The 25503-nt window shown below is 45.5% G+C and overlaps 1 protein-coding gene across 49 annotated transcripts in view; it reads right to left on the reverse strand.

Annotated features, from left to right (window-relative positions):
* The window catches only part of NCOR2 (nuclear receptor corepressor 2), a 354299-nt gene that overhangs the window by 180663 nt on the left and 148133 nt on the right, over positions 1-25503 (reverse strand). For all 49 annotated transcript variants that reach the window (XM_083716710.1, XM_083716707.1, XM_083716703.1 and 46 more), the window contains exons 7-8: positions 11589-11645; positions 4002-4054 (exon numbers count right to left, since the gene is read on the reverse strand). In XM_083716710.1, coding sequence (XP_083572836.1) covers positions 4002-4054; positions 11589-11645 — 110 coding nt within the window. The remainder of the gene's footprint in view (positions 1-4001; positions 4055-11588; positions 11646-25503) is intronic.

Genomic DNA, 25503 nt, shown 5'->3' on the forward strand with positions numbered 1-25503 from the left:
TTTATTAATTTATACACTGCCCCGGCTACATGCCAAAAATGTCTTCAAAGCAGTTTACAACTCTAAAATTAAGATATAATTAAAATTAACAATAGCCGTACACCGGGGAATCAAAACATCCTTAATTAAAATATACAATAAAGCTATCAATCAAAAAGCCCAACAGTTTGGAAAGAACAGCTAGATCAATAAAATCAGCTCAGGGGACCACCTGCCTAAACAGATGAATCTTCAGGAGCTGGTAGGATGCCAATACTGATGAGGCTCCATCAGAGTTGGCATTCCGCCAGCTCCCAAAGACATACCTGTTTAGGCAGGCATTCCCCTGAACCCAATTTCTGCTATAAGGAAGGGAAAGGCCTCTCTCTGCCTAAGGTCTGGGAGAGCCACTGAAAGTCAAAACAGTGTCAAAGCTGGGCTGGACTCACTAGAGGCCAGATTTCACATTAAGGCAGCTTCTTGTGTTACCACCACAGCTAATGTACAAAGTCACAGTGAAGCTCTTTAAGCCACACTGCATCTTGGTCTCCCAGGGAGCTGAATGCAATGATTTAGAAGCTCCTGAAATTGCAGATGCAGGAATGAACTGGGGCATGAAATTAATTTTAACTGTGCACTGTTAAAAGGCAGAAACATTAAACATCCAGGCATTGGTTACGTGGATCAAAAGGGCACACTGTGAACAGGAAGAGAGGGCAGCCTTATGGGGCCAATTGTTAAGAATGACATGCCAGAATGGAGACTCATCATCACATCTCCAGGCCCACAAAAATGCAACAATGGCGTACCTTGATAGCAGTGGAAGGAGGGGAGAGGAGAAGGAAGGAGAGAGAACAGATAGGAGGACAAGGGGTTTCTGGGCTCAAAGGCTCCCTGGGCAGCCTCAGAATTGATTGCATGACTTAAATCAGGGGTGGGCTACCTTCCGAGGGTAACATTAACCATACACAAGAGTATGCCCATTAAAACTGGTGGAGATGGCTAACTTCACTGAGTAAAACGTATTTGGATACAACCCTATGGTTTCTTTCATTTTAGTTAAACACACAGAGAGACAAGTTCCTAGTCCTTGTTAGTTGTGCGGCACTGAGACCGCAGAAGCCAAAGATAAGAGGCAAAAGGAGGTTGGGGGCTGGCAAGGGCTTCTCGCAGTCTTCAATGCTGTTTCCCAGTCCAACTACAGCCTTAGGCTCAGTGGCAGAGTATCTGCTTTCCATGCAGAAAGCCCTAACTTCTCCAGGTACGACTCCAGGTATGGCAGGTAGAAAGCTGCTGCCAACCAGTGTATGGAAATACTGAGCCAGGCAGACCTGTGGGCTGACTCGATATAAGGCAGCTCCTGGTGTTTGTTCCCCCCCAGGTTTGCTGTGCCAAGTCTCAGCTGCACGGGGCCACAAATGCCAACCCAGCAGTCCATTCCGATTTTATCTCCTCACTCACTGGCTTGGGCTGACAGCCTCCGGGCAGCAATACAAGTCTGCTGTGGCTGTTCTTAGGGCGATAGCATTACACGCCCTCCTCTAGCTGCACTGTGGCTGGGCAGGCAAGGGACAGTCCTCCAGAGGGGACCACAGAGGATATACATTGCCATCATGTTCTCCTCAGTGCGTTCCTGAATGCTACCCACAGCTGACAAGAACCGCATTTAAGCTATCCAATGAGGTGAGCCACTAGGAAACATGCAAGGACTGTGACAAATGGCCTTTAAATCCTGAGCTGCACCTATCAGGGTCTGGGGTTGGGGGTGGGAAAGGGCATGCACACTGCCTCAGCACCAGTATCTCAGGGTCCCAGGATATGGCATGAAGCAGGGGTCAGCAACCTTTTTCACCGTCCCTCAGACCATGTGGTGGGCCGGATTATATTGGGGGGGGGATGAATGAATTCCTCTGCCCCACAAATAACCCTGAGATGCATTTTAAATAAAAGGCACATTCTGCTCATGTAAAAACACGCTGATTCCCGGACCGTCCGTGGGCCGGACTGAGAAGGCGACTGGGCCGGATCCAGCCCACAGACCTTAGGTTGTCTACCCCTGACATGAAGGCATAAGGAGCCGCCACCCTGCTAAAGCTAAGTGGGTGTGGATCTGGTCAGTACCTGGTATATGCCACCTTGGGATCTATGATGGAAGGCATGAAGAATATAAATATAGGAAATGCAATGCCACACTGAAGACCACCCTGGCCAGTTCTGGCAGGGGAGCCTCCTGGGCAGCATGGCATCTGCTGCACCAAAAGAACTCCAATACTGTCTCACACACACCCCGCCTGAAGGGGAAGCACTCAGAACCTGGGAACTAGAGAACTTGGGCAGGGGGCTGGTCTGTTCCTTCACCCCACCTCTCCAGGCTTGGCTGCAGCGAGGTTTGAAATCTGTAGGTCCACAACAGGAGACCTCTCCCACCGCTTCCAGCATGGCAGAAATAGTTTTGCGTATTCTGGATCAATTCCTGGATTGTATGATCTTATTATTGGTGGCGTAACATTAACCTGCAGCACCCACAAACGCAGGAGGTTGCCAACAAGCCTACTAGGCCGCCCCAGATGAGGCGGAAGAAAGGCCCTCACAGTTGTCCTTCTTCCATCATGGAAGCCCAACCTCCTTCTGCCCACTGCTGTGTGAATGTCAGCATCCAACCCAACAACTCCCAGCCTTCCAAAAACACATATTGGGACTCGGTCAGCCATCCCAACCCAAAGCTAATAACAAAACACCAGGGAGAACATTAAAAGTCCCCACAATAATGAACAGATCCAGGGAGCATTATAGCCAAAGAAAGGCCAGCACAACTGTTAAGAAAAGCGAGGCAGCTGACTCAGGCAGCAGAAGCGGGGGGGTGGGGGGGTGGCAGTGGCAGGAAGACAGAGATGCATCTCACACGCAGCTTGCCATGTGGCCTCTATGTTAGCCTGCTGCTCTCAGTATGACTGAGCGTATTCTCCTGTCACTTGCCAGTTCTGTCAGCTTCTGTACATGGAAGGTGCCACCATTTCCTTTGCTTCAAACACCAAATATGTATCAGGAAAGCCAAACTATTAATGTAATGATGGAACCAGAACAACAGAGATAAAGCACAGTGCTCCCAGCTCCCTCCCCTCCTCTCTGTCTGTCTCTTTCTCTCTTTTACACACACCCTTCGCTACAGTTTGGCTCAGTCTTCCAAAGCATGGCACTCAGTGGACTTTGTTGGACAACAACTCTCATCAGCCCCAGCCAGCATGGCCAGAGATCAGGCATGATGGGAGTTCTAGTCCAAAACATCCAGACGTGGCCAGGTCGAGGAAGCCTGATGATCTACACCAACTCAAAACCCACACCTGATCTGCTGTAAGATGACACACTGTGGTTGTGCTCCCTTTGGGGGAAGGACAGGAAACTAGACTTAAGTTGCAAGGCTTCACTTCAGGATAACTTCTGGGTCAGGTTGGAATTTCCGACCTGAGCACCAAGGGACCTGGCCTCACTCCCCTCGTCCCAATCTTCTTGCTCCCATGGCTAGTGCAGGATCCTTTACAGACACCCCAAACAAGCTCTGTGCAAGTGCAGAATCCTGTTTGCTGAACTGCTCAGGGATGGTGAAAAATTGCCATGAATCTTCAGGTCGTTTCAAATCTCCCATCCAAACACAGGCACACGAACGCCCCTCAATTCCCTTCTCATCACACCCCTTCCTGCTTTCCTCTCTCACCCCACAGCAATTACCCACAACACTCTAGCCACCCCTGCTCCATCTCTCTGCTGACTCCAAATGACAAACCACTGAGGACATTTTGCTGCTTCAAGCCTCAAAAGCAGGAAACGCAGCACGAGGGCAAACAGGAGAGATGCCCCCTCCTGCTTTTCTGTCTCGGCTGCGCAGGAAGAGATTTGAGGCAGGAAGGGCAAAAAATCTCTTTCTGCCCCTGCCTTAATCTCACTAATGCACAGACCTTGGAAAGGAAGGCAGGGAGGGGGTAGAGAGAAAGAGATGGAAGAGGACTTTATTGCCATGTACTTACATTTTAATGTTCTCATGGTATTGCCTTGTGTCTGAGGGTTGGTTGTAGAGTGGCTGAAAAGAAAAAGGAAATTTGAAGTGTAAATCACAGCGTGGGCTAGCATATCATAATTATGGAGCGCTGACAGCAAGGCACCCTGTACTGCTTATGAGCTTTGGCTCCCAGGGAGCTGAAGGCACGCTAAGTCCCCACAACTCCAAACGTCAGTGCCAAAGGCCCACTTGCTCCACTGCCCACCCACAGCCTTCCACCATCACCTGAGATGCTTCTCCTCTACATTCGCTGCTACTTTTCACCCAAGGTGCTGCCTGCCTGAGTCACTGCAGAACTAAGAATACACTGTTCAAAAGCAAGCTTGTTCAGAAACAAGCAATATGCAACGTAACTCCTCTGAAGCCCCATGTGCGACACAGCAGAGAGTAGCAAGCTGGGGAGGGGCAGGCTATTACTCACTTTATTGTGGAAGAAAATGTTCACGTCGCACACATGGGAACTCAGGGGGTTGGCCAGGGATGTGGGGAGTGTGGCTGCAAAGGACAGAGCAACCTCCACAGCTCAGTGGTAAAGTACAAGCTTTGCATGCAGAAAGCTCCACACAATCAGTGCTCAGCATTTCCAGTTTTAAAAGACTCTCAGGAAGCAGAGTTGACAAAGATGCAGCTGAGATGCTGGACAGCTTCTGCTACATAGGGCTCATCCACACTTCTGTGCATAGAAAGCACAGGTCAAAGTGGTTTTCTGCTTGACCCACGCGTACTAGGCACAGGTCTGAGGGGCTTTCCCCTTGCCCTGCTCCTTTCCAAGGCAAAACCTGCTCTTCAGCAACTGAATGGAACAAAAGGCAATTCATGAGAAACCTGAATTGTCATTTGCTCTAACTGAGCGCTAAAGAGCAGTTTCCCCCAGAAGGAAGCAGCAGGACTCAGTCCGAGCAGAGCATGCTTAGGAACATAGGAATCTGCCTTATACTAGATTGGGTCACTGATCCATCGACTGGCAGCAGCTCCTCAGGGTTTGAGGGTGATGTGACCCCACAATCCCAGCTGCCTTAGGGCTGGGGTTGGGGCTGAGAGGGAGGATGGGTGCCCTGCTTCTACACCTTTCAAGGGCACGGAAGGGGAGACTGTCCTGCTGGCTCCCTATTCTGCCACCAGCCAGGGAGCTGTGAGATTCCCTAGCAATGACCAAAGAGAGGAGGAGGAGCCATGGGGGATGACCTCTGTCCTGCTGACAATGACTCAGTCGCCTCCACCACTGGGAGCAGACCCATGATCCCATTTGGAGGAGTGCATGTTTCCAAGTGCTCCAGTGCCATAGGAGGAAAGAGTCTTGCGAGTGAGCAGGCCACATCTTGCCTTTAATAGCTGGCAGAAGGGGAGCGGCTAATTGTCGAGACACATTTGCAGCTCCCCTATGGTCTCAAATCCTTGATGCAGTTCTCAAACTCACTTTGGCCCTGCACCATTGCAAGTCTTGAGAAAAGCTTTCTTACTCTCCACGTAGAGATGTAAAATTTACAGAAATTGTCAAGCTTCCCACCCCACCCCTGGTTTTTCTAGAAGAAACTTTCCTCCCCTTCTGACACTGGCAGAAATTGCAGAAATTGCATTTTGCGCTTGCATTTGAGAGTTGTACTCTCAGTAATGATCTGTAATTATCTGATACTGTGCACAGTCTTACATAAAGGTCTCCCTGCTGCATAGTTCTAGAAATCATTTGGACACCTTGCCTTAACATTTTGCTCACCATCCCAAAAGAAAATATTTCATAATCCCACCCATCCCCAAAGCATCCCCCCCAAATCTTCCTTCTTTTGGGGGGAGGGGTGCAGAGGGAGATTTGGGGGCAGTGGCGATTGAATTCTTTCCAGGGCCTTCACATCTCTACTCTCTCATGAGAGCCTCTGCTGTGGAATTTGGGATGGGGGCCTGGGCAGCAAGGGGACCTTCCCAGCCCCACCTGGAGATTCCAGAGAATGAACCTGGGACCTTCAACATGCAATGTGGATGCTCCGCAACTGAGCCCTGGCTCTTCCATGGTATTCTGAGGTTTGTTATATGGCATTGTTTTAGTGAATTTATAGCAGTGTTTTTAAATGTGTTGAAAGTCTCTTAGAGACCTTTGGGTAACAAGCAACCAACAAGTATAAATAATAATAAACAATAATAGCAACAACTATAATGATGAACCAAAGACCTCATTGAGCTGGGATATACTTTATGTATGTTCTTTTGACCAATAAACACCTAAGCATCAGGAGAAAGATGTATCAGAAAGCCTAGCCTAGCCTGAAACCACATTTGGCCATACACAGGGTTGGATCCAATTCTAGCCCTACTCAGAGTACACCCATTTAATTAATTTGTTAACAAATTTAATTAAGGCAGGCCCATTAATTTCAGTGGGTCTACTCTAATTAGAACTTAGCTGGATACAGATGTTAACTGCTGCATTTATATTTAATGATTTTAAACTGTGAACCACCCAGAGAATGCGGCTGAATGGGCAAAGTGTACAATTTTTTAAACAACAACAAATTTCATAAAGGGGTTGAGATTTGGGTCCCTAGAGAAAGCAAATGGTGCAGCAATTCAAGAATTAAAACTCACTTTCACCTGGAACAAGATATAACAGCTGCTCAGGGTGAGCCTTGAATCCAGTCTTGATAGTGGATCTATTCCCTCCCCCCACATATCCTGACGATGTTCGGGAAATTTATCTAATTGCTTTGTTTCAATACTGCAGAAGGGTTTGTGGACACCCACCCACTCTTGCAAGACTCTCCCCACTTCTCTCCTCTCTATCCGTTTAATTATTCAGACAGAAAACAACAAAGCTATAAAGAAAACATCATTGGAAAACCACAAAAAACGGTAAGGTCAATAAATACAGTCTAGTAACTTTAAAAATATGCACACACACATACCCAGGATCTATTTCCCTAATTTCCAGGTGGGCAGCTATGTTAGTTTGTTGCAGCAAAACCAACAGAGAGACTTGTGGTATTTTCAACACAGACAACTCAATGCTGAATTCCTTTCATGTACTACAACAGAATTCAGAGACTGTGGAGAACACCCAACCTGTACAGTAAAGCTCTGTTTCTGTTGGTTTTTGAGAGAGAGAGAGAGAGAGAGAGAGAGAGCTGTCTCCTCCTTGCCTCCCCCCAGAAAGATATTTTGCATGTCTAAAGACTACCTGTTCAGTCTCTGGAACGGCCTCTTCAAAACATATTGGCTATTAAAACACGCGCCAGAACTGCTGCTGGAGTGTCACTGCAAGTCAAAATAAGACAGCCCTAGGGGAGGTGGAGCAGCCGTGTGATTCTTGCGTCTTCAAAACAACAAAGCCCAGACCAACCCAATGTGTGAATGAGACTGAAGCCCTTCTGGGGAAACATCCTGTCGCTCAGTGACTTCTCTGGGCCTTCTCACTTAAGGAGAAGGAACAAAGTGCCCTCAAGGCCACCTTAAGCAGCTACCTCCTCAGACATGACTAACACTTGGCTTATGAATCATTCATCAAATTTATGGCCATACTTGGGCTGCTTCCAGATGAGTAATGCAACCAGGGCCTTCGGAGTTGAACACTAGTCATGAGTTGGGAAGCTGCAGAATGTCCCAATTTTTTCAGGGTCAGCACGACAAGTTCTCCCTGTCTGCTGTGCAAGTTGAGGCCAGCACAAGCTAGAGAAAGCGACTTGCACAGGGGATTTCCTCTAACAAAGTTTCAGAGTGAAAGTTTGAAAATGAGTCGAGTGGAAGCCAGGCAGACCAAATGGCACAGCTTCTCCTGGGATGTACTGCCACACCACACAGGTAAATGGGTTACGGTTTGAATAACCCCCATGGATTTAAAAAACGAAACAGAAAACTAGGAAGTCAGAGAGAAGGACTTTCTGTCTGAACATGTTTGTGTTGTTTTTTAATCTGTAAGGAGGCACATCCTCCTTGGCCACTGGGCCATGCTAGGTGCAGCTGGTAGGAGTTATAGTCCAGTAACACCCAGAGAGCACAGGGTTGGGGAATGCAGGATTGAGGCATGGCAGCCTCATAGGTCACAAGTCTCCTCTTGATGGAGCCAGGTGGAGGATTCATCTCCCAGTTTACCTCCATCCCTGTTTTTTTTGGGGGGGGGCACCCAAGCTCTTGCCGTGGGCACGGGTAGCACTATGCCACTGAGTATATAGCATGTTATTCCCAAAATCTGAACAAACACACTCTCATGTGCCGGAGTAGCCACAAGAAGGGCTTAGACAATTAAAAAAGAAATCTGTTTCAGTGAAATGCAAATTCTGCACCAAGAAAATGAATTATTTCAACTCACAATGAAATTATAAATATGATGTGACTTGAATCCAAATTAACCTTCTGTCAATCACAGAGGAGAGGCAAAGAGTTATAATGAGCACTGGTCCCACCCACTAATCACTGAAAATTCTGCTGAGACTCTCCCCTCCACAATCTTAAGTGCGAAAACAGTCACTTTAATATTTAAAAAAACAAACAAACTGAGATTTGCCAGTGGGCATGTTCTACACTGCCAGTACCAATGTTCCACACTTGAACTGCCAAATCTACAAAGCCACAGAGGTAAGTACTAGGGATGTGATCCTTGTGGGATATTTGACTTTATGTACAGACCCAACCAACAGAAACTAACAGCACACTATGTTAACATAGCTGTCATTGTATGGACTACTGTAAAATGGGGCACATCTACACCATAGCGTGAAAGCACCCTTCTACCATTTTAAAAGTCAAGGCTCCACCCCCCACCCAAGAATCCTGGGAACTGTAGTTCGTTAAGGGAGCTGAGAGTAGTCAGGGAACCGCCTCCAAGAGGTGCAATTGACAACACCCTTAACTAACTACAGTTCCGCCTCCAAGAGGTGCAATTGACAACACCCTTAACTAACTACAGTTCCCAGGATTTCTTTGGGGGAAGCCATGGCTGTCAAATGGTAAAAGAGCACCCACCGCCTGGATGTGAATGCAGTCAGGGAGAGGAGGCCCACCAGCAAATCAACAGAAGACATCAATAGCGTTTAATTTTGAAAGGATGGGAGGCCCACAGCGGGGAAGGGGGTTGGGAAAGATTTTTTACTTGAAATGATTTAATTGCTCCAAAGAGACCAGCCTATTTTTTATTTTTAAAAAACTCTGAAAGACCACAGTGACATCCACCATCACCCTCATACCATTTATGAAGGCGCACTCCAGGTGACTTTCATTCATAGGCAGGGTGATAAGCCACAGTGCAAGTCGCTTACGTACTGCAGCCCAAAGGCATCATCACAGCTGCCTAGTAACCACAGACAGCAACCAGAGTGTCACGACCGGACATGAAAGGCAGCAGCCAAAGACCAAAAGGAGCCCTGCCCACAATTCACTGTGCAATTTACATCCAGCTGCTTCCTGCAGCCACTGGGCAGGCTAAATTTAACAAATTTCATGTAGGAATTGAGGGATATAACCTGTTCAAAAGGAATAGACCGAACAGGAAGGGAGGAGGAGCAGCATTATATATAAAGGATGCGTACACTTGTGAAGAAATCCATGACATGGAGCATGAAAAGCAGACTGAGAGTATATGGGTAAAAATTGAGGAGAGAGAAACCACAGTGACCTTCCTGTGGGTGTCTGCTATAGACCGCCAAGCCAGACTGAAGGCTTGGATGATGCCTTACTAGAGCAGATTACCAAACATTTAAAAAGAGAGAAATAGTAATCATAGGGATTTCAACTTCCCCGATATCTGTTGGGACTCAAACTCTGCCAAGAGTGTTAAGGTCTGACAAATCCCTCCATTGCCTCGCTGAACTTTTCATTTCCCAGAAGGTGGAAGAACCAACAAGGGGATCACCTATCTTGGACCTGGTCCTCACCAATAGGGAGGAACTTACTGATGAAGTGGAAGCACCCAGAAACCTGGGAAGAAGGGATCATGTTTTCCTGGGTTTCAGAGGCAAGGGAAAACTGAACGTTGGCTACACACTCTGGACTTTAAAAAGGTCAATTTCGAAAAGCTGAAGGAACTACTGAGTGTGATCCCGTCATCAGAAACACCCAATGAGAAGGGAGTCTAAGAAGGATGGGAGTTTCTAAAAGGAGAAATACTGAAGGCTCAAATACAGACAATTCCAAAAGTAAGAAAAGTGGGAGGCATCTAAGGAAACTGGTGTGGATGCATAAGGAGCTTACAGATGAGCTGAGAGTTAAGAAGGGCATGTATAAGAAATGGAAGAACGGGGAAGTCATAAAGGAGGAGTACACACGAGTAGCCAACAGTTGCATGGGGAAAGTCAGGCTGGCTAAAGCTCATAATGAGCTTTATGAATGAAAGTTTCTTTGGCTACATCCGAAATAAGAGGAAAAACAAGCAAATGGTAGATCCCCTGTGTGGGGAAGACAGAGAAATGCTATTAGGTGATAGAGAAAAGGTGGAACTACTCAACACCTACTTTGCTTCTGTCTTCACCTAAAAGGAAAGCAATGTCCAACCTGGTGATAACAGAATAAATGATGTAAGAAGGGAGCTGCAGCCTAAGATAGGCAAAGAGGTAGTAAGGGAACACCTGGCTACTTTAGATGAATTTGAATCTCTAGGGTTTGAAGAGCTGAATCCAAGGGTACTAAAGGAGCTTGCTGTTCTTGGATAACAGTTGAGGTCCCTACACACTGGAAGCAAGCAAATGTTGTCCCCATCTTCAAAAAGGGGGGAAAGGAAAAGGAAGATCCAGGTAAATACTAACTGGTAAGCTTAACATCTCTTGGGACGCAGGTGGCGCTGTGGGTTAAAGCCTCAGCGCCTAGGACTTGCCGATCGAAAGGTCGGCGGTTCGAATCCCTGCGGCGGGGTGCGCTCCCGCTGCTCGGTCCCAGCGCCTGCCAACCTAGCAGTTCGAAAGCACCTCCGGGTGCAAGTAGATAAATAGGGACCGCTTACCAGCGGGAAGGTAAACGGCGTTTCCGTGTGCGGCTCTGGCTCGCCAGAGCAGCGATGTCACGCTGGCCACGTGACCCGGAAGTGTCTCCGGACAGCGCTGGCCCCTGGCCTCTTGAGTGAGATGGGCGCACAACCCCAGAGTCTGTCAAGACTGGCCCGTACGGGCAGGGGTACCTTTACCTTTACCTTTAAGCTTAACATCGATACCAGGGAAGGTCCTAGAACAGATAGTTCAACAGTTGGTCTGTGAGCACTGTGATTACTAAGACCCAACATGGGTTTCTCAAAAATAAGTCATGCCAGTGCAGACCATACTGGAGTGAATGGGCCAATGTACGGCAGCTTCCTCTACATTCTGTTGTCACCGGGCAGGTGTTCTCAGCCCAATGGCCCTGTCTGCTAAGCTTCCTGCACCAGAATCAGGCCATTCTCAAATCAGAGGGAGGCTTCCTTGCAGATCTCGTTGTCATGCAGATGCTGGAGTCAGTCTACCTCCTTCTCAACCATTTGGCTACCCTCCAAAACTCCAAGGATGGCAAGTAAGTGGGGGGGAAGAAGCATGCAGGGTAGGTGGGGGCGGCTGTAGGGAGAGAGGAAAAACACTGTATGTATATTTGCTAAAATCACAGACAGACTTACCAACTCCACCTGAGGTCCCAGCCCTTCCAGAATTCTGTGTGCTGCTTCCGCTTTTTTCTGCAACAGTGAAAAGGAAAATAGGAGAATGCTAAACAACTGGAGTCCACACTTGCAGGTTTCACTTGCTTCCCCGCTCCCTCAAATTTTCCCTCAAAGGCAAAGGGCCTACAGATTTAGCCTCATTTCCCTCCCCACCCTTCCCCAAGGCAAGAGGAGAAAGGTTAAAAGCGCAGAGAGAGAGAGAGAGAGAGAGAGAGAGAGAGAGAGAGAGAGAGAGAGAGAGAGAACCCTCCCACACACACTGCAATGTCACAGACTGGGAAGGGTTTGAACGGCTGCCAAGCTGAAAAACCCAAACAAGAGGCACACACAGGAGAAAACTCTCACGTCTGCTTCAAGGTCTCAGCTGCAAAAATGAACCACGGGACAGGGGAAGGGACATACTCCGCTTGTGGTGCCTTAGTGGCAATCCAGCACAAGACACTCACACATCAAAAAGCCTTTTTCTCTCTCGCTGCGACAAACAAATTCTCTCTCACTTTCAAATTGTCTGGGTACTGTGCAATCACTTCAGGGGCTATCCAAGAGTGGAGACGTTGTGGGAGAGAGGGGAAGATCTGCTTTGCCGTGCCCCCTTTTCCGGGAACTGGCCTTGTCAAAAGGGTGTGATCAGAGTAGCACCACCATCCTTGGGTCATCTGCCCTGACCCACCCACCAGCACTCCGCCCTCTCCTCTTTATCTTCCTGCTCTTTTCCTCCCCAAGCTAGATTACCTCGTGCTCACAGAAATGTACACAAAACGAGCACACATGCTCTTGAGGGGACATGTCAGAACAGGGCTTGGAAGAGTCACGGGCTCACGGCACCAAAGCGATTAAATAAAAGATGACCTTTCCACTCACATACAGGCGGCTTTCCCTGATGATTCTTACTAACAGCCTGGTAAACCTGCTACCTAAAAGCCAAGGCGGAACGAAAGCAAAGAGGGCAGGTCCAGGAACAGACGGGGCTGGAGACCAATCCTTCAACAAATGGAGCAGGGGGCTTAAGGCACCTTACAGGAGCAACACCCTGAGCAAGGGAAGTTGGTTCACCCCTCTCTGAGGATGTATCATCAAGATCATTTGAGGAAAACCTGCTCTGGCCTAACAGCCTTTCAGCTTCCCAGTGCATGGCACCAAAAGGAGTGGATATTATTCCTTGACCATGCTGGTTAACAGGGAGTTCTTATCAGCATTGGCAGTTTTGAGTATGCAACCATGGGAATGTAGTTTGTAATAATCTCATTATAAATATCTCCCAATTAGCTAGCATCCAAATTAAAAACTAGGCACTGTGCAATTAATAAAAAGACGTTTGTGTTTCAACCATACTGCAGTTTAGTGTAACAAGAGCCTGCACATTTCCTGCTTCCTATTCCTCCTCCAGCATAGACATGGAACTTTTGGAAGTTTTCACTTCTGATTTCAATTAGGAACCATTTAATGTAGGGCTCAAACTCTTAAGCTGTGGTTAATGGTTTGTTTAAACAAGCAAGCTTCATAACCCATGGTTTGAAGTTGGCTTGTTTCAAACAAACCATAGTTTAGATTAAACGGTTTGCAGGCTGTAAGAAGGGTTTTAGAAGACCTCATCACAATCACACTAGAGGAGGAAAAGGGCACACACAAGCCAGGGTATCTCTGAAGCTAATTTTCACCATGCAAATTATGGCTTTCTGGGGCATTCAGACATAAACCATTGTTTTGTCATATGCAAATGAACTGGATAATGTATTGGACTCAAACACTCCTCTCTTGCCCATGTGGAGGGCGGGGGGATGTCTACTTTTTAATTTGTGGCAAACTATCTGTCAAATATAGAAAATTAAAGTTTTGAGCAGACCACAGTTTGCTATATCTGGATGAAACAGTAAGCTATTATTTGCTGCACATTAGAATGAGATGTAAAGGAGAATGGGCAGTAGGGTCTCATAAGGACAAACCATAGTTCTGAACCAACAATCCTCCTCAGAGATTTACAATACAGGAAAAAAATATAAAAAGAACAACGAAGAAAGTAGAAAAAGAAGTTACTTTGGATTAATCATCACAAAGATGGAAGGAGAGATCTTATGGGGGGGAAATTAAGACCTGAAAGTTTCTGGCCCTTTGCGGGATGTAGAAAATAACCACCTTGCAAGCAAGAGTGTGACAAATCAGTCAAGAGAACCAAGAAGTCCCTGTTCAAATCCCACCTGTATCATAAAAGTCATTAGATGGCCTTAAAGAAACACTGACTATCTGCAGTATGGGAGTAACATTTCTGGACTACCTTACAAGGCTGTTGTATGAACTTTTGAGATAATGCATGTGCACTCTAAGGCGTGATATAAATAAAATATTGTAGGAAGAGGCCTAAGGGATCAGGACAAAAAGTGCCATCTAGTCCAGCATCCTGCCTTCCTAAAGCATTCAACCAAATTGTTCTTTCATTTTACTTACTTAACCGTATTGCCATAGTTTAAGTGACTTGTAATAATCCAACAGCAGGGAACATGTGGCCCTTAGATGTTGCTAAACCCCCAAGTTCCATCAGCCCCGGCCAGCATAGCCAATGGTGAGGGAAAGATGGGAGCTGTAGCCCAGTAACATTGGGGGGGGGGGTCAGGGCAGAATAACCCTGCAGTAACCAATAAAATCAGGCAGGAGAAGAGAGCAATGTGAGAAAGATCCAAGAGAAGTAGGGAGCAAAATTAAAGCAATAGACAACCTTTGCAACCTTGTCTGAAAGTCAGTAAGGAGGCGGGAGAACCTGCTAACAGGGGTGGGGGCCATTCAATAATCTTGCAGCAACTTGCTTTTTTTCTAATTTGCAACAGTTCTTATTTCATGCAGGGTGCTGGGTTCCAATTAGATCTCAAACTAGGGAACTGCCTCTTTAAGAGATTCATATGCAAGGATGGACAGAGAGTAGATGAAGATCTACTGATAGATCTGGGCTGATAGGCAGTTGACCAGCAAAGATTCTGGCTCTCAACTGTTTAGCAACAGCAACAAAGCAGCTTTCCTCCTCTTTTCTAAATTTAGAAAGGTAAAAGCTCAGTAGGCGGATTTTTCACGTACTGGTAGTGGAAGCAAGAATGCTCAGAGGCTTCTAAGGTCACATGCACACCATACATTTAAAGCACACAGAAAACTGTAAGAATCCTGAGAAGTGTAGTTTATCCCTCTCACAGAATTACAATTCCCAACGCCCTTAAAAAAACTACAGTTCTCATGATTCTTTGAGGGCAACATTGTGCTTTAAATGTATGGCACCTATCTAGCCTAAGAGTATCTTGCTAGATTCTGAGCCACCCTCTTGGACCTGGCTCGAGTTGGTGGATTCCAAGCGGTGTTAGAAACTCAGATATATAAACTAGGTGCCAAACGGCTCATTAAACCAAGGTTACAGTCACCAAAACAGAATGTCTAGTTGCCATTTTGTGGTAAGACAGCTCTAAAGTCTAATTTTTCAAATGATGGACTATCAGTTAAACATTTGGCTAGTTCAGGTTAAGAACTTTGAGAACTTAAAGAAGAAAAGTCACTTGATCCAGGGACAGTCCACACCACATATATTGGCCTATTCTAACCTCTTTTTCTTGATGGTGACTGCTCCTGCTCAGGCTGCACAGAAAGGGCAATTTGGTTCCAGAAATTCATTCTAATTGTGCAGATTAAATAGAATGGATAGAATTCTACAGGATGTGGTATTAATGTGTGGAAACAGTTAAGATGTAATGATCCCCAGGAATGCACCTCCAGATGGTGGAGATGTCCGGAGCCATCCTGGCACCTGGACATCTTCACTTGGTCACAAGTGGCCAATAGCCAGGTGCAAAATGAGCCTAGTGCCTGGTTAATTTCGAACACTGATTCCATGGTTCTAGCAACAATAAAATAGATCTGCTTGCCTCTGCCATGCAACCATCTTGACTACTTGCTATCAATAGGCTAAAATACTAAATATTGCTCTGTTTTCATTACCATCGTCCTCTCATGCCTAACCACTTGAGCAGAATACTGACCACAAAGGATAAAGTTGCGCTTCATGATCTGCCAAGCATCTGGGCATACACAGCTGGCAACACACATTTCTTGCGTGCTAGCACAAGTGACCTCAAAAGATGGTTCAAGTGGGGAAGTTTAACTCTGCAGGTGACAAGGGCAGAATGCAGCAGGATGGTTGAGAGGGCAAAGTTCTCAGACTCTCCCGAATATCCTGTGCTCTCTTCCTTGAAAAAGAGGTGCTGGGTCTCTAGTCTGTCTGGAAACACCCACTATAGAAATGCTTTTGCCCCTTGACCCTGGAGATGTGGGGACTCTAGTTGTTCAGCAGCATTATAGCAATTTTATTTGTTATTGTTATATGGTTTCATTGTATGTTTCAAACTGCTATGACATGTTTATGAATAGTGGTATATAAATACTTTTGTAAGTAAGCAAATAAACAAATTATGCTTGCTCAGGGGCACTCTCACCTATAGGTTTCAAAACTGAGCCCTTGCACTGAAAACAGGTGCCAGAGCTTAGGGAGCTAAGTTTAAGCTATGGGGAATCAGCCCTAAGGAGATAAGGAGAGCCCTGATGGATCAGACCAAAGACCCAGCGAGTCCAGCATCCTGTTCTCATGCTTATGACCTGACTGCAATAATATGTGGGGTCCTAGTGGATACTTGTGGTTCCTACTTCTGACTCTCAGCAACTGATATTCAGATGCATCTTTCGTCTGCCAGGATAGGGGGAGCACAGCCACTGGGCTAGCGACCATTATCCTCCATGAACTGTTCTCATCCTCTTTTAAAGCCTCCAGGTTGCTGGCCAGCACTATATCCTGAGGGAGCGAAATGCAGTGCATGGTAATGCACTTTCTGTTGTCTGTCCTAAATCTTCCAATATTCAGGTTTGTTGGATGGCCCCCGGTTCTGGTACCTGTTCACTTCCTCCACACCCTTCTTCATCTTATGCACCTTTTACCTTTTCTCTAAACTGTAAAGCCTCAAACCTTGCAGCCATTCGTTGCAGGACAGCTGCTTCAGCCCCTTGATCATTTGGTTGCCCTTTTCTGAATCCTTTCCAGCACTGCAGTATTCTGCTCGAGGCAAGATGACCCAAATTGTATGCAATCTTGTGGCTGAACCCTTTCCTAATGATCCCTAGCGCAGAATTCACCTTTTTTCATGGCTGCCACACACTGGGTCAACCCCTTTGTCAACCCCAAGATGTCATTCTTATCGTCAGTCACCACCAGGTTCAAACCCCAGGAGAGTACATGTGACATGCAATACCTTTTGCCCCATCATGCATCACTTTGCACTTGTTTACGCTGAACCGCATCTGCCATTTTGTTGCCCGTTCCTCCATTTTAGGGACAGCCTTTTGGAGCTCCCTGTCATCTTTTTCTATTTTAACTACCCTGAACAATTTGGAATCATCAGCAAGCTTGGCTACCTCACTGCTTACCCCTAACATTCATTCATTCGTTCATTCATTCATTTTATCTGCATGCCACTTTCACACACACACACACACACACACACACACACCAAAACACACACACACACACACACACACACACACACACACACACACACACACATGTTCGAAGTGGCTTACAACAAAGAAACAGGGAGGCATTTCAAACAAACATTCTTAACGATAGATCTTTTATGAGCAAGTTAAGAGGCTAGGGTCCAACACCGATCCTTGGAGAAGAGTATACTTAATACACCTCTGCCACTGGGAGAACTATCCATTTATTCCTACTCTGACCTTCCTGATCCTTTAACCAGTTGCTGATTCACAAAAGAGGCCTTCTCCTCTTATTCCATGACTGCTAAGCTTATTTCAGAGTCTTTGCTGAACTCATCTGCACAACGAAAGCGTCTCTTGGACACGTTACAAAGCCGGTGACGCCATCCAGTGGTCAGCTCTTGAACTACCACCCACAAAAGACCCGCTTTCAGAGTCTGCAACTTCAGGCTGACTCTCAAAGGAGCCACCGGGTGGCTGAGGGGGTGAGTCACTGCCAGAAAAGGGAAGTGTGAGCACAAGCCTAGTCAAACCACATCTGAGTGATAGGGTTTTAAATTGATCTAATTCCGGGAGGGAAAGGAATCTCTTTTCCTTGTGCACATCTCTGCTCCCCAGAGAGCAGCCCAGAGGCCTGGAGCGTATTTTGTGACCTGACAAGACTCTTCACAGTTGGTTGCAAAAGGCAGGAGAACCAGCAAGGAAGGCTTCAGGGTTACGGAGGGCTTGCACCCAGGCACCGCTCAGGTGTCCCGTGTGCATATGCAGAAACACAAAAGGAAAATGCTGGATTGGATGTTTCCATCTCTCTCAGCTTCTGAAAACTATGCTCTTCATCCTGACAAATGAAACTGTGGACAAAACCATTCACACACACCTCACATACAAGCGTGTAATACATACCAAAATTTACTATTTACGATACAACTCCCCTGCATTCCACAGATAAGATATATCACTTTTATATCCCCTTACTATTTCAACAGTAAAAACACACAAATAACTCTAAAATCAGGTTTTTGATTCATTTAACCAATGAAGGGGGGTGGCAAATCTTAAAACTGTTCCTGCCTTTGTCCCTGTTCTCCTAATCCGACATACAATGTACAAATACATAACCTCGGGTTATACACACTTCAGGTTACAGACTCTGCTACCCCAGAAATAGTCCCTCGGGTTAAGAACTTTGCTTCAGGATGAGAACAGAAATCGCGCAGCGGCAGCAGGAGGCCCCATTAGTTAAAGTGGTACCTCAGGTTAAGAACAATTTCAGGTTAAGAATGGACCCCCAGAACAAATTAAGTTCTTAACCAGAGGTACCACTGTACTAGTATAATAATAATACTTTTAAGTAAATCTTATTTCTGTGAGTTTAGACATTTCCTCAACATTCCATGTTTTGCTAACCCACTCCTGTTCATTACTTCCGAAGTTTGCCATTTAGCAGCTAATAATGTTTTTGCTGCTCTTCACAGATTTTTCTACTATAAAATAAAATACTTTGGCCATGCATCTGCCTTCAAACAGTCCAAGAGAACTTGTAATGGATTTGTAGGTGTGGAATAACCAATCATCCTTCCATTACCTTTAATTATTCTCTCCCCATGAGTTCTAACTTTATCACACCAAACAAGCACAGACTTAGCTTCATTTTTTTCTACATTTCTTACAACACCAGTAAGCTTAGGAACAAATACTTGCTAGTCACTTTTGAATCCAACACTGGCAATAAAGTATCCTGCCTGACAGTGTCATTAATTTTTTTCCCAAACTTCTTCCGTGGTATTTATCTGTAACAGCCTTTGCACATCTTTGGTGCATCTTCATTAAAATTAGGTAATAGGTCAGATGAAATTGATTTGCAGGGCAGGATCTCATCTGCGAGCTGACAATCAGCCAGGCCAGACTTTCTGTTTACTATGACTAATTTCAATGAGACAAGTGTGAGTCACTTTCAACTGTTTCTGGGCGCACATTCATGTAAGATTTATGCTCTGCTTACATCACATTGAGGTCTCCTTTCCAGAGAGAGGGCGATTCAGAATACGGTGACACACTGCGAACAGCAGGTCATATGGAACATATTCGCACCGTGTTGAGGAGGGAGTTTTGTGTTATTGTTTTACATACCACAATGTCAACCTGATATTATTTTGAGTGTCAATTTTATTACTGCTATGTGTTCTCTTGAAATCCTCCTTGGAAGCAATTGCTAAATTAAATGTGTCTACAAACCAAAATATATTCTGCTATTTTTAAAGTACACTCCCTGTTTAGAGCTCCGTCAAACCTCTCACAGGGATAAAGCTGTGTGCTGGACATAAGCAAACACGAAAGCTGTGCTAGATCAGATCAAAGATGCCTCTGAGAAACCAACAAGTAAGACATGGGCGCAAAACCACTCGCTATAGTTCTCACTGACTGGTATTCAAAGGCATAGTGCCCCTGATATGGCAGTTTTCATGACTAGTAGCCAGAGATAGCTGCATCCTCAATGAATTAATCTCAGGGCTTATCTACTTACCTTTCCTCCGTTCTTTCCAAGCACGGACCTCAATTTAAAACTCTGTGTACAAGCACTTCTTTAAAGGTCAATCGGAACAAACATCAAGAGTTGACATTTGCTCCGATTCAGCTGTAAAGCACGAGTTTTTGCAGGAAAATCCTGGGGGAAACCAAAAATGTTCAGACACTGAGCATTAAAACACAGATCTCTGCCTGGAAAGAGTGGGTCAAAAGGTATGTGTGGCTAAGCCCTAATCCACCTTGGTGGCCATCTCTGCCTCCTGGGGGGGGGGGGAATTGAAGAAGTCCTTCCTTCTATGTGTCCTCAATCTCCCAAATCCAGCCTCACTAGATGTCCATGAGTTCTCGTATTATGACAGAGAGGGGAAAATGTCAGTCTACCCAAGTTGTTTATGACATGCATTATTTTATACACATCTATCTTACCCCTGCTTACTTGCCTTTTTTTCTAAACCAAAAAGCCTTTCCTCACAGTGGAATCACTCTACCCCTGGATCATTTTGGCTGCTCCTATATATATATATATATATTATTAAGGTTTTTAAACATAAATGCAAAGATAAAAAACAGTGTAACATATATCATAACATACTTTCTTAACTTCTTTGGACTCCCTCACATCTCCCGCTCCCACTTGCATCATTGTCAATTCTTGCCCGCAATTTATCATCTTGTTTACAATCTTGTGTCACATTCATTTAACTATAGTCTGTTAATTCTCCAATAGGTTTATAATTTTTCCTCAACTTACTTGTCATCTTAATTCCATCTAATTTAGTGGTGCACAATTATTTATGATCTAGCATCCTTTCTTAACATTCAACTAAATTACAATGTTTTTTTAAATAAATCTTAAATTTCTTCCAGTCTTCTTCAACCCTCTCCTCTCCCAGGTCTCGGATTCTGCCAGTCATCTCGGCCAGTTCCATGTAGTCCATCAGTTGCATCTGCCACTCTTCCAGTGTGGGTAGATCTTGAGTTTTCCAGTTCTTAGCGATGAGTATCCTTGCTGCCGTTGTTGCATACATAAAAAATGTTCGGTCCTTCTTTAACACCTTCTGGCCGACAATACCCAGAAGGAAGGCCTCTGGTTTCTTGGTGAAGGTATACTTAAATACCTTTTTCAGCTCATTATATATCATTTCCCAGAAGGCCTTCACCCTAGGGCAAGTCCACCAGAGGTGAAAGAATGTTCCTTCATTTTCTTTACATTTCCAACATTTATTATCAGACAAATGGTATATCTTGGCAAGTTTAACTGGGGTCATGTACCATCTATATATCATTTTCATTACATTTTCCTTCAAAGCATTACATGCAGTGAAGTTCAACCCAGTGGCATTTTGGCTGCTCCTTTCTGGACCTCTCCTCAGCTCTGCAACGAGAGCTGTACACAGTATTCCAAGCACCGTCTCACCATGGATCCGTATAAAGGCATGTTTCTGAGTGCACTTGGTGTATGCAGGCAGTACTGCGAAGAGCAAAGAGCCACCAGCTGTACAGATCCCACCCTCAGAGCTTCTGGGTAGGTAAGAACAAAGATGTTTATAGCAGAGCGGCAAGTCAGCTAGGCCATACTGAGTCACAAAACAGTCTTGCTGCAAGTGCAGAAAGGTTCTTTTATCAGAAACTCAATCCTAGTTTTCCAAATACTCATAAAGTATAAACTAAGTGTGGAGTAGGGCTCTGAGTAAGCATGCTTGAATCAGGGACATACTTGAATCAGCAAGACAAATTTAAGGAGTACCTTCACAGGGCATGTCCATGAGTGGGGCTGGCTCCTAGGAGGCCTACCAAATTTAAAGTAGGGTATGCAAAGTGCACCTAGAGACACAGGGCAGATCTGCACCATGCCTCTAGAGCACATCTAATGCACATTTAAAGCATGTGATTTCCCCCAAAGAATTTTGGGAACTGTAGCCTGTTGGGGGCACTATTGCGAATCATAGCTCTGTGAGTGGGAAACTACAGTTCACAGGACATATGGTGGGGATCTGTCACTGTTGAACCACTAAGTGGAAGTTAAACCCCACTGATCTCAGTCACTGGGGGATACTTGACATTATCAAAAAAAGACCTTCTGTTTACATGGCCCTATTTCTTCATCTGCATATTTTAGCCTGGCTTGTTTCTTGGTCACACTCAAGTGTGACCGTGTGTGTGTGTGTGTGTGTGTGTGTGTGTGTCTTTACAGATGATCAATTGTCTATCTTTAATATCTGAAAATGGCCTCTCTTCCTAGAACACTGAAGATCCACAGGACAAACTGCATTGTCACCTATACTACAACATTAATGAATTCCTTGTTCATTTATTGCATTTATACCCTCCCTTTCTTCAATTATAAAATTCAAAGTGGCAAATACTGGGTCCCTAGGTGGTCTATCATTCGGGCACTGAACAGACCCAGAGCTGCTTAGGTTCAGCAAAGTGAATGCGTCATGTGCCCTCAAGCCAGGCCCTGAGACGGTGATACTTTTTTTTCGTTTCTGGAAATGCTAGTCCAAATATTTCCTCTACCACTCAATCTGTACATAAACACTACAGTTGGAATGTAAATATACAGCTTCCCTCCGGGGCTCTGATTTCTCTGTGCTCTGAGTCTCTTTGGCATCAGAGTAAAATATCTTTAGTCCATAGAATAAGTAGCAGGCAAATTCCTGTTAACAGAAAAGCAAAAGGGACATTCTTCAGAAAATTCCCCTGCCCAACTCTCCCAGGCATGGAGACCTTATTGCAGGACACAATGCATAGCAAGGGAGACTTCCTGTTAAATTCAGCAAGACAGGAAATAGTGTTGATCTGTCCATACAATTCATCCCAGAGCCAGACTCTCCCAAACCTGAGTATCCTAGCAGAATAAATGAATCACACTGTTCTGTCCCTTCCTTACTGGCGCTACCGTTTCATTACTACAACCCAACACTGACAGAAATATCACTGCACATTCAGACACCTTGCAGGGTCACTGGCATTACTGTCACTGAGTAATAGATACCAGAGTGGCATAAATTTGACGGTGACATTGACTGCTCCATCATGCAGAAGGCCAAATAGCTGGATGCTGCTGCCTCTAGCCCAGGGCCATAGCTCAAGGGTAGAGCACCTGCCCCAAGTTTAGCCCCCAGCATCTCCAGGTGGGACTGGGAAAGACCCCCAGACTGACATGGTGGGGAGCTGCTGCCAGCCAATGTGGACAACATGCTGAGCCAAGTCGACTAATGGCCAGGCTCAGCATAAGGCAGCTTATTGCATTCCTACGGATCAGTACAATATCACACTGGGCCACTTAAAGATATGGGCATCAAAGTTTGGTGTACTGAAGTTGCCAACTCACTGTGCTTAAAACCTTCAGAGAGCCTTCCTGAAAAAGCATTTCAGAACCAAAAAAGTAAGAAAATATAATAATAATAATAATAATAATAATAATAATAATAATAATAATAATAATAATTTATTATTTATACCCCGCCTAGCTGGCTAAACTAACCTCACATGTGGCCAGTGAGGCAGCCTGGAAAAATGACACACGGAGATGAATGATCTAATGAGCTGCAGTCTCAATGCTCGTAGCTCTTTCACTGTCCCAAGGGGCTTCTGATTCCTACACCCCAGTAGGAATTTGCTCTAAAAGGTGTTCTTAGAACATTTGATTATTTAAGGAGCTAGTCAGATTACTCCCAGGAGGAGCTTTCTGGAACACAGAGTTCCTGGAAATCAGGACGGCACGCAACGTATTCTGTTGCCTTTTATTCTTTTACCATGGCGATGATGTAGTGAGTGTCAAATCTAGTTTCAAACCCTCACTTAACCAGGGAGCTCAGTGCTTGAACGGCCTGGGCCAAATTGTGGGGATCTTGATTCAACCTTCCCATGCAGGATTACTGTGGGGAGTAACTGTGGGAAACCCCTCTGTACACTGCCTCTAATCTGCTACGGGTTTAACAGGACATGGTATTTTCCCACCCAATATATCCAGTTTTCAACCCCACAAACAGGTCAGACCCACGCCATACATCCAAAGCACATTTGAAGCATGTGGCTTCCCCACAAGGCTTGTGGGAAATGCAGTTTCCCCCAACAGGGCTGCATTTCTTAGCACCCTTAACAAACGACAGCTCCCAAGATTCCTTGAAGGAAGCCATGTCCTTTATATGTGTGCTGGATGTGCTTTGAATGTATGGTGTGGGTCTACCCTGAAACACAACGTTGCACTTCCAACGTGCAAGTCACAACCTTCCTTGTTCAGTCCTACGAGCTCCACTATGATTTCTCCACTGTACAGTGAAAAAAATAGGACTCCCATCTGAGATATCTGCTATTAATTTCAAAGAGTGGGGGCAAACAAAAGGGGAGGTCCGTTGCCTTCATGCTCAACTTGTGGGCTTCCAGAGGCATCTGGCTGGCTCCTGTCAGAACACAGGAGCTGCCTTGGACTAAGCTGGACCACTGGCCCATCTAGCTTAGCACTGTCTATACCAGCACTTCCCAACCTGGTGCCCTCTAGCTGCGCTGCACTGCTTTCTCAGTGCTTTCCCATTTGAAGACTGATCTTCCCAGGGACGTATGCCTGGAGCCATCACCCTCTGTTTCTAGGCAGGGGCAAGCCAGCCAAATGGGCAGGTATAAATAAGAAAATTATTATTGTTAATTATTAAGCACCGGGGGGGGGGGGATTATGCACCCAGGTCCTTTAGATCCCAAATTTCTTTCTTTTTTCTTTTTCTTTTTTAATTTTTTTAAATTTTTATTATACCTCAATTTTCTGTTTATTTTTCAGTAGGGTGTGTTGAGTTGGATTTCCTGGATATATTGATGTACATTTTAGGATGTTTAATTCTTGTTTTTGTAAGCTGCTTTGAGTTAACCTTTCTGGAAAAAAGCAACCAAATAAGAATAGTAGCAATTATTATTATTACACCACCTGGAGATGCCAGGGACTGAAACTGGGACCTTCTGCACCCAAGGCAGCTGTTTCACTGCATCCCAGACAACTAGTGGGGCTCTCCACCTTTGGCCTAGGAAGTGTTGGCTTTCTCTGGGCTGCTTTAATGAACTGCACTGTTTTGCTGTGATATTTTAACTTCCCCCTTCCCTTCACCAGATTATAAATTCCCCTGCAGGCCTGCTGGGTCAAAAGGCAAGGTAAAAATATTTCCGTAACTAAAAGGGAGAGGAGAGACAGAGTGTACCTACAGATAAAATCCAAGAACATCTTGGGAAATGACATAACTTGCCTACGAGGCACTCCAAGCGATCTAGTTCCTTAAGGCTGCAATCTAGACATACTTGCGAGGGGAGCAAGCTTCACTGAACGATCAGGCCTTACTCCTGAAAAAGCATGTTTAGGATTGCCCTGTGAGGCACTCATGCGCTTCAGCGGTTGTCAGAGGGGGCTTAGGCTTTTGCGAGTCGAGTGGGAAGAGATGAGGAAACTGGAGTTATTTTGAGAGAAAGAGGGAGGTGTTTTTCCTGGAATAATTCCAGTCACCATTCCAGAGAGACGGCTGCTGAACCATGCTCTGGATTTTATTTATAGCATTGCTCAGCTCCACCGCGCCTCGGAACAAGGCATAAGCATTTCCATTCAGGATCCAGCTTTCTTGCACGGATGGAGGCAGGAAACACAGAGAGCGAGCCTTGCTGGGAAAACAGGCCTCCCTCCTATTCCTCCAACTGGGGAAGTGCCATAGCTCAGTGGAAGAGCACGGGCTGTGCGTGCATGCGGTCCCCAGTTCAATTCTCAGTAACGGCTGGCAAAGACTCAAGTCTGGGAAAGAATGCAATACTTGTATTTAGGGGTGACTTCAACTACCCATATTCAGTCACAAAA

This window comes from Podarcis gaigeae, assembly GCF_964106915.1.
Source record: "Podarcis gaigeae genome assembly, chromosome: 16".
Taxonomy (NCBI): Eukaryota; Metazoa; Chordata; class Lepidosauria; order Squamata; family Lacertidae; genus Podarcis; species Podarcis gaigeae.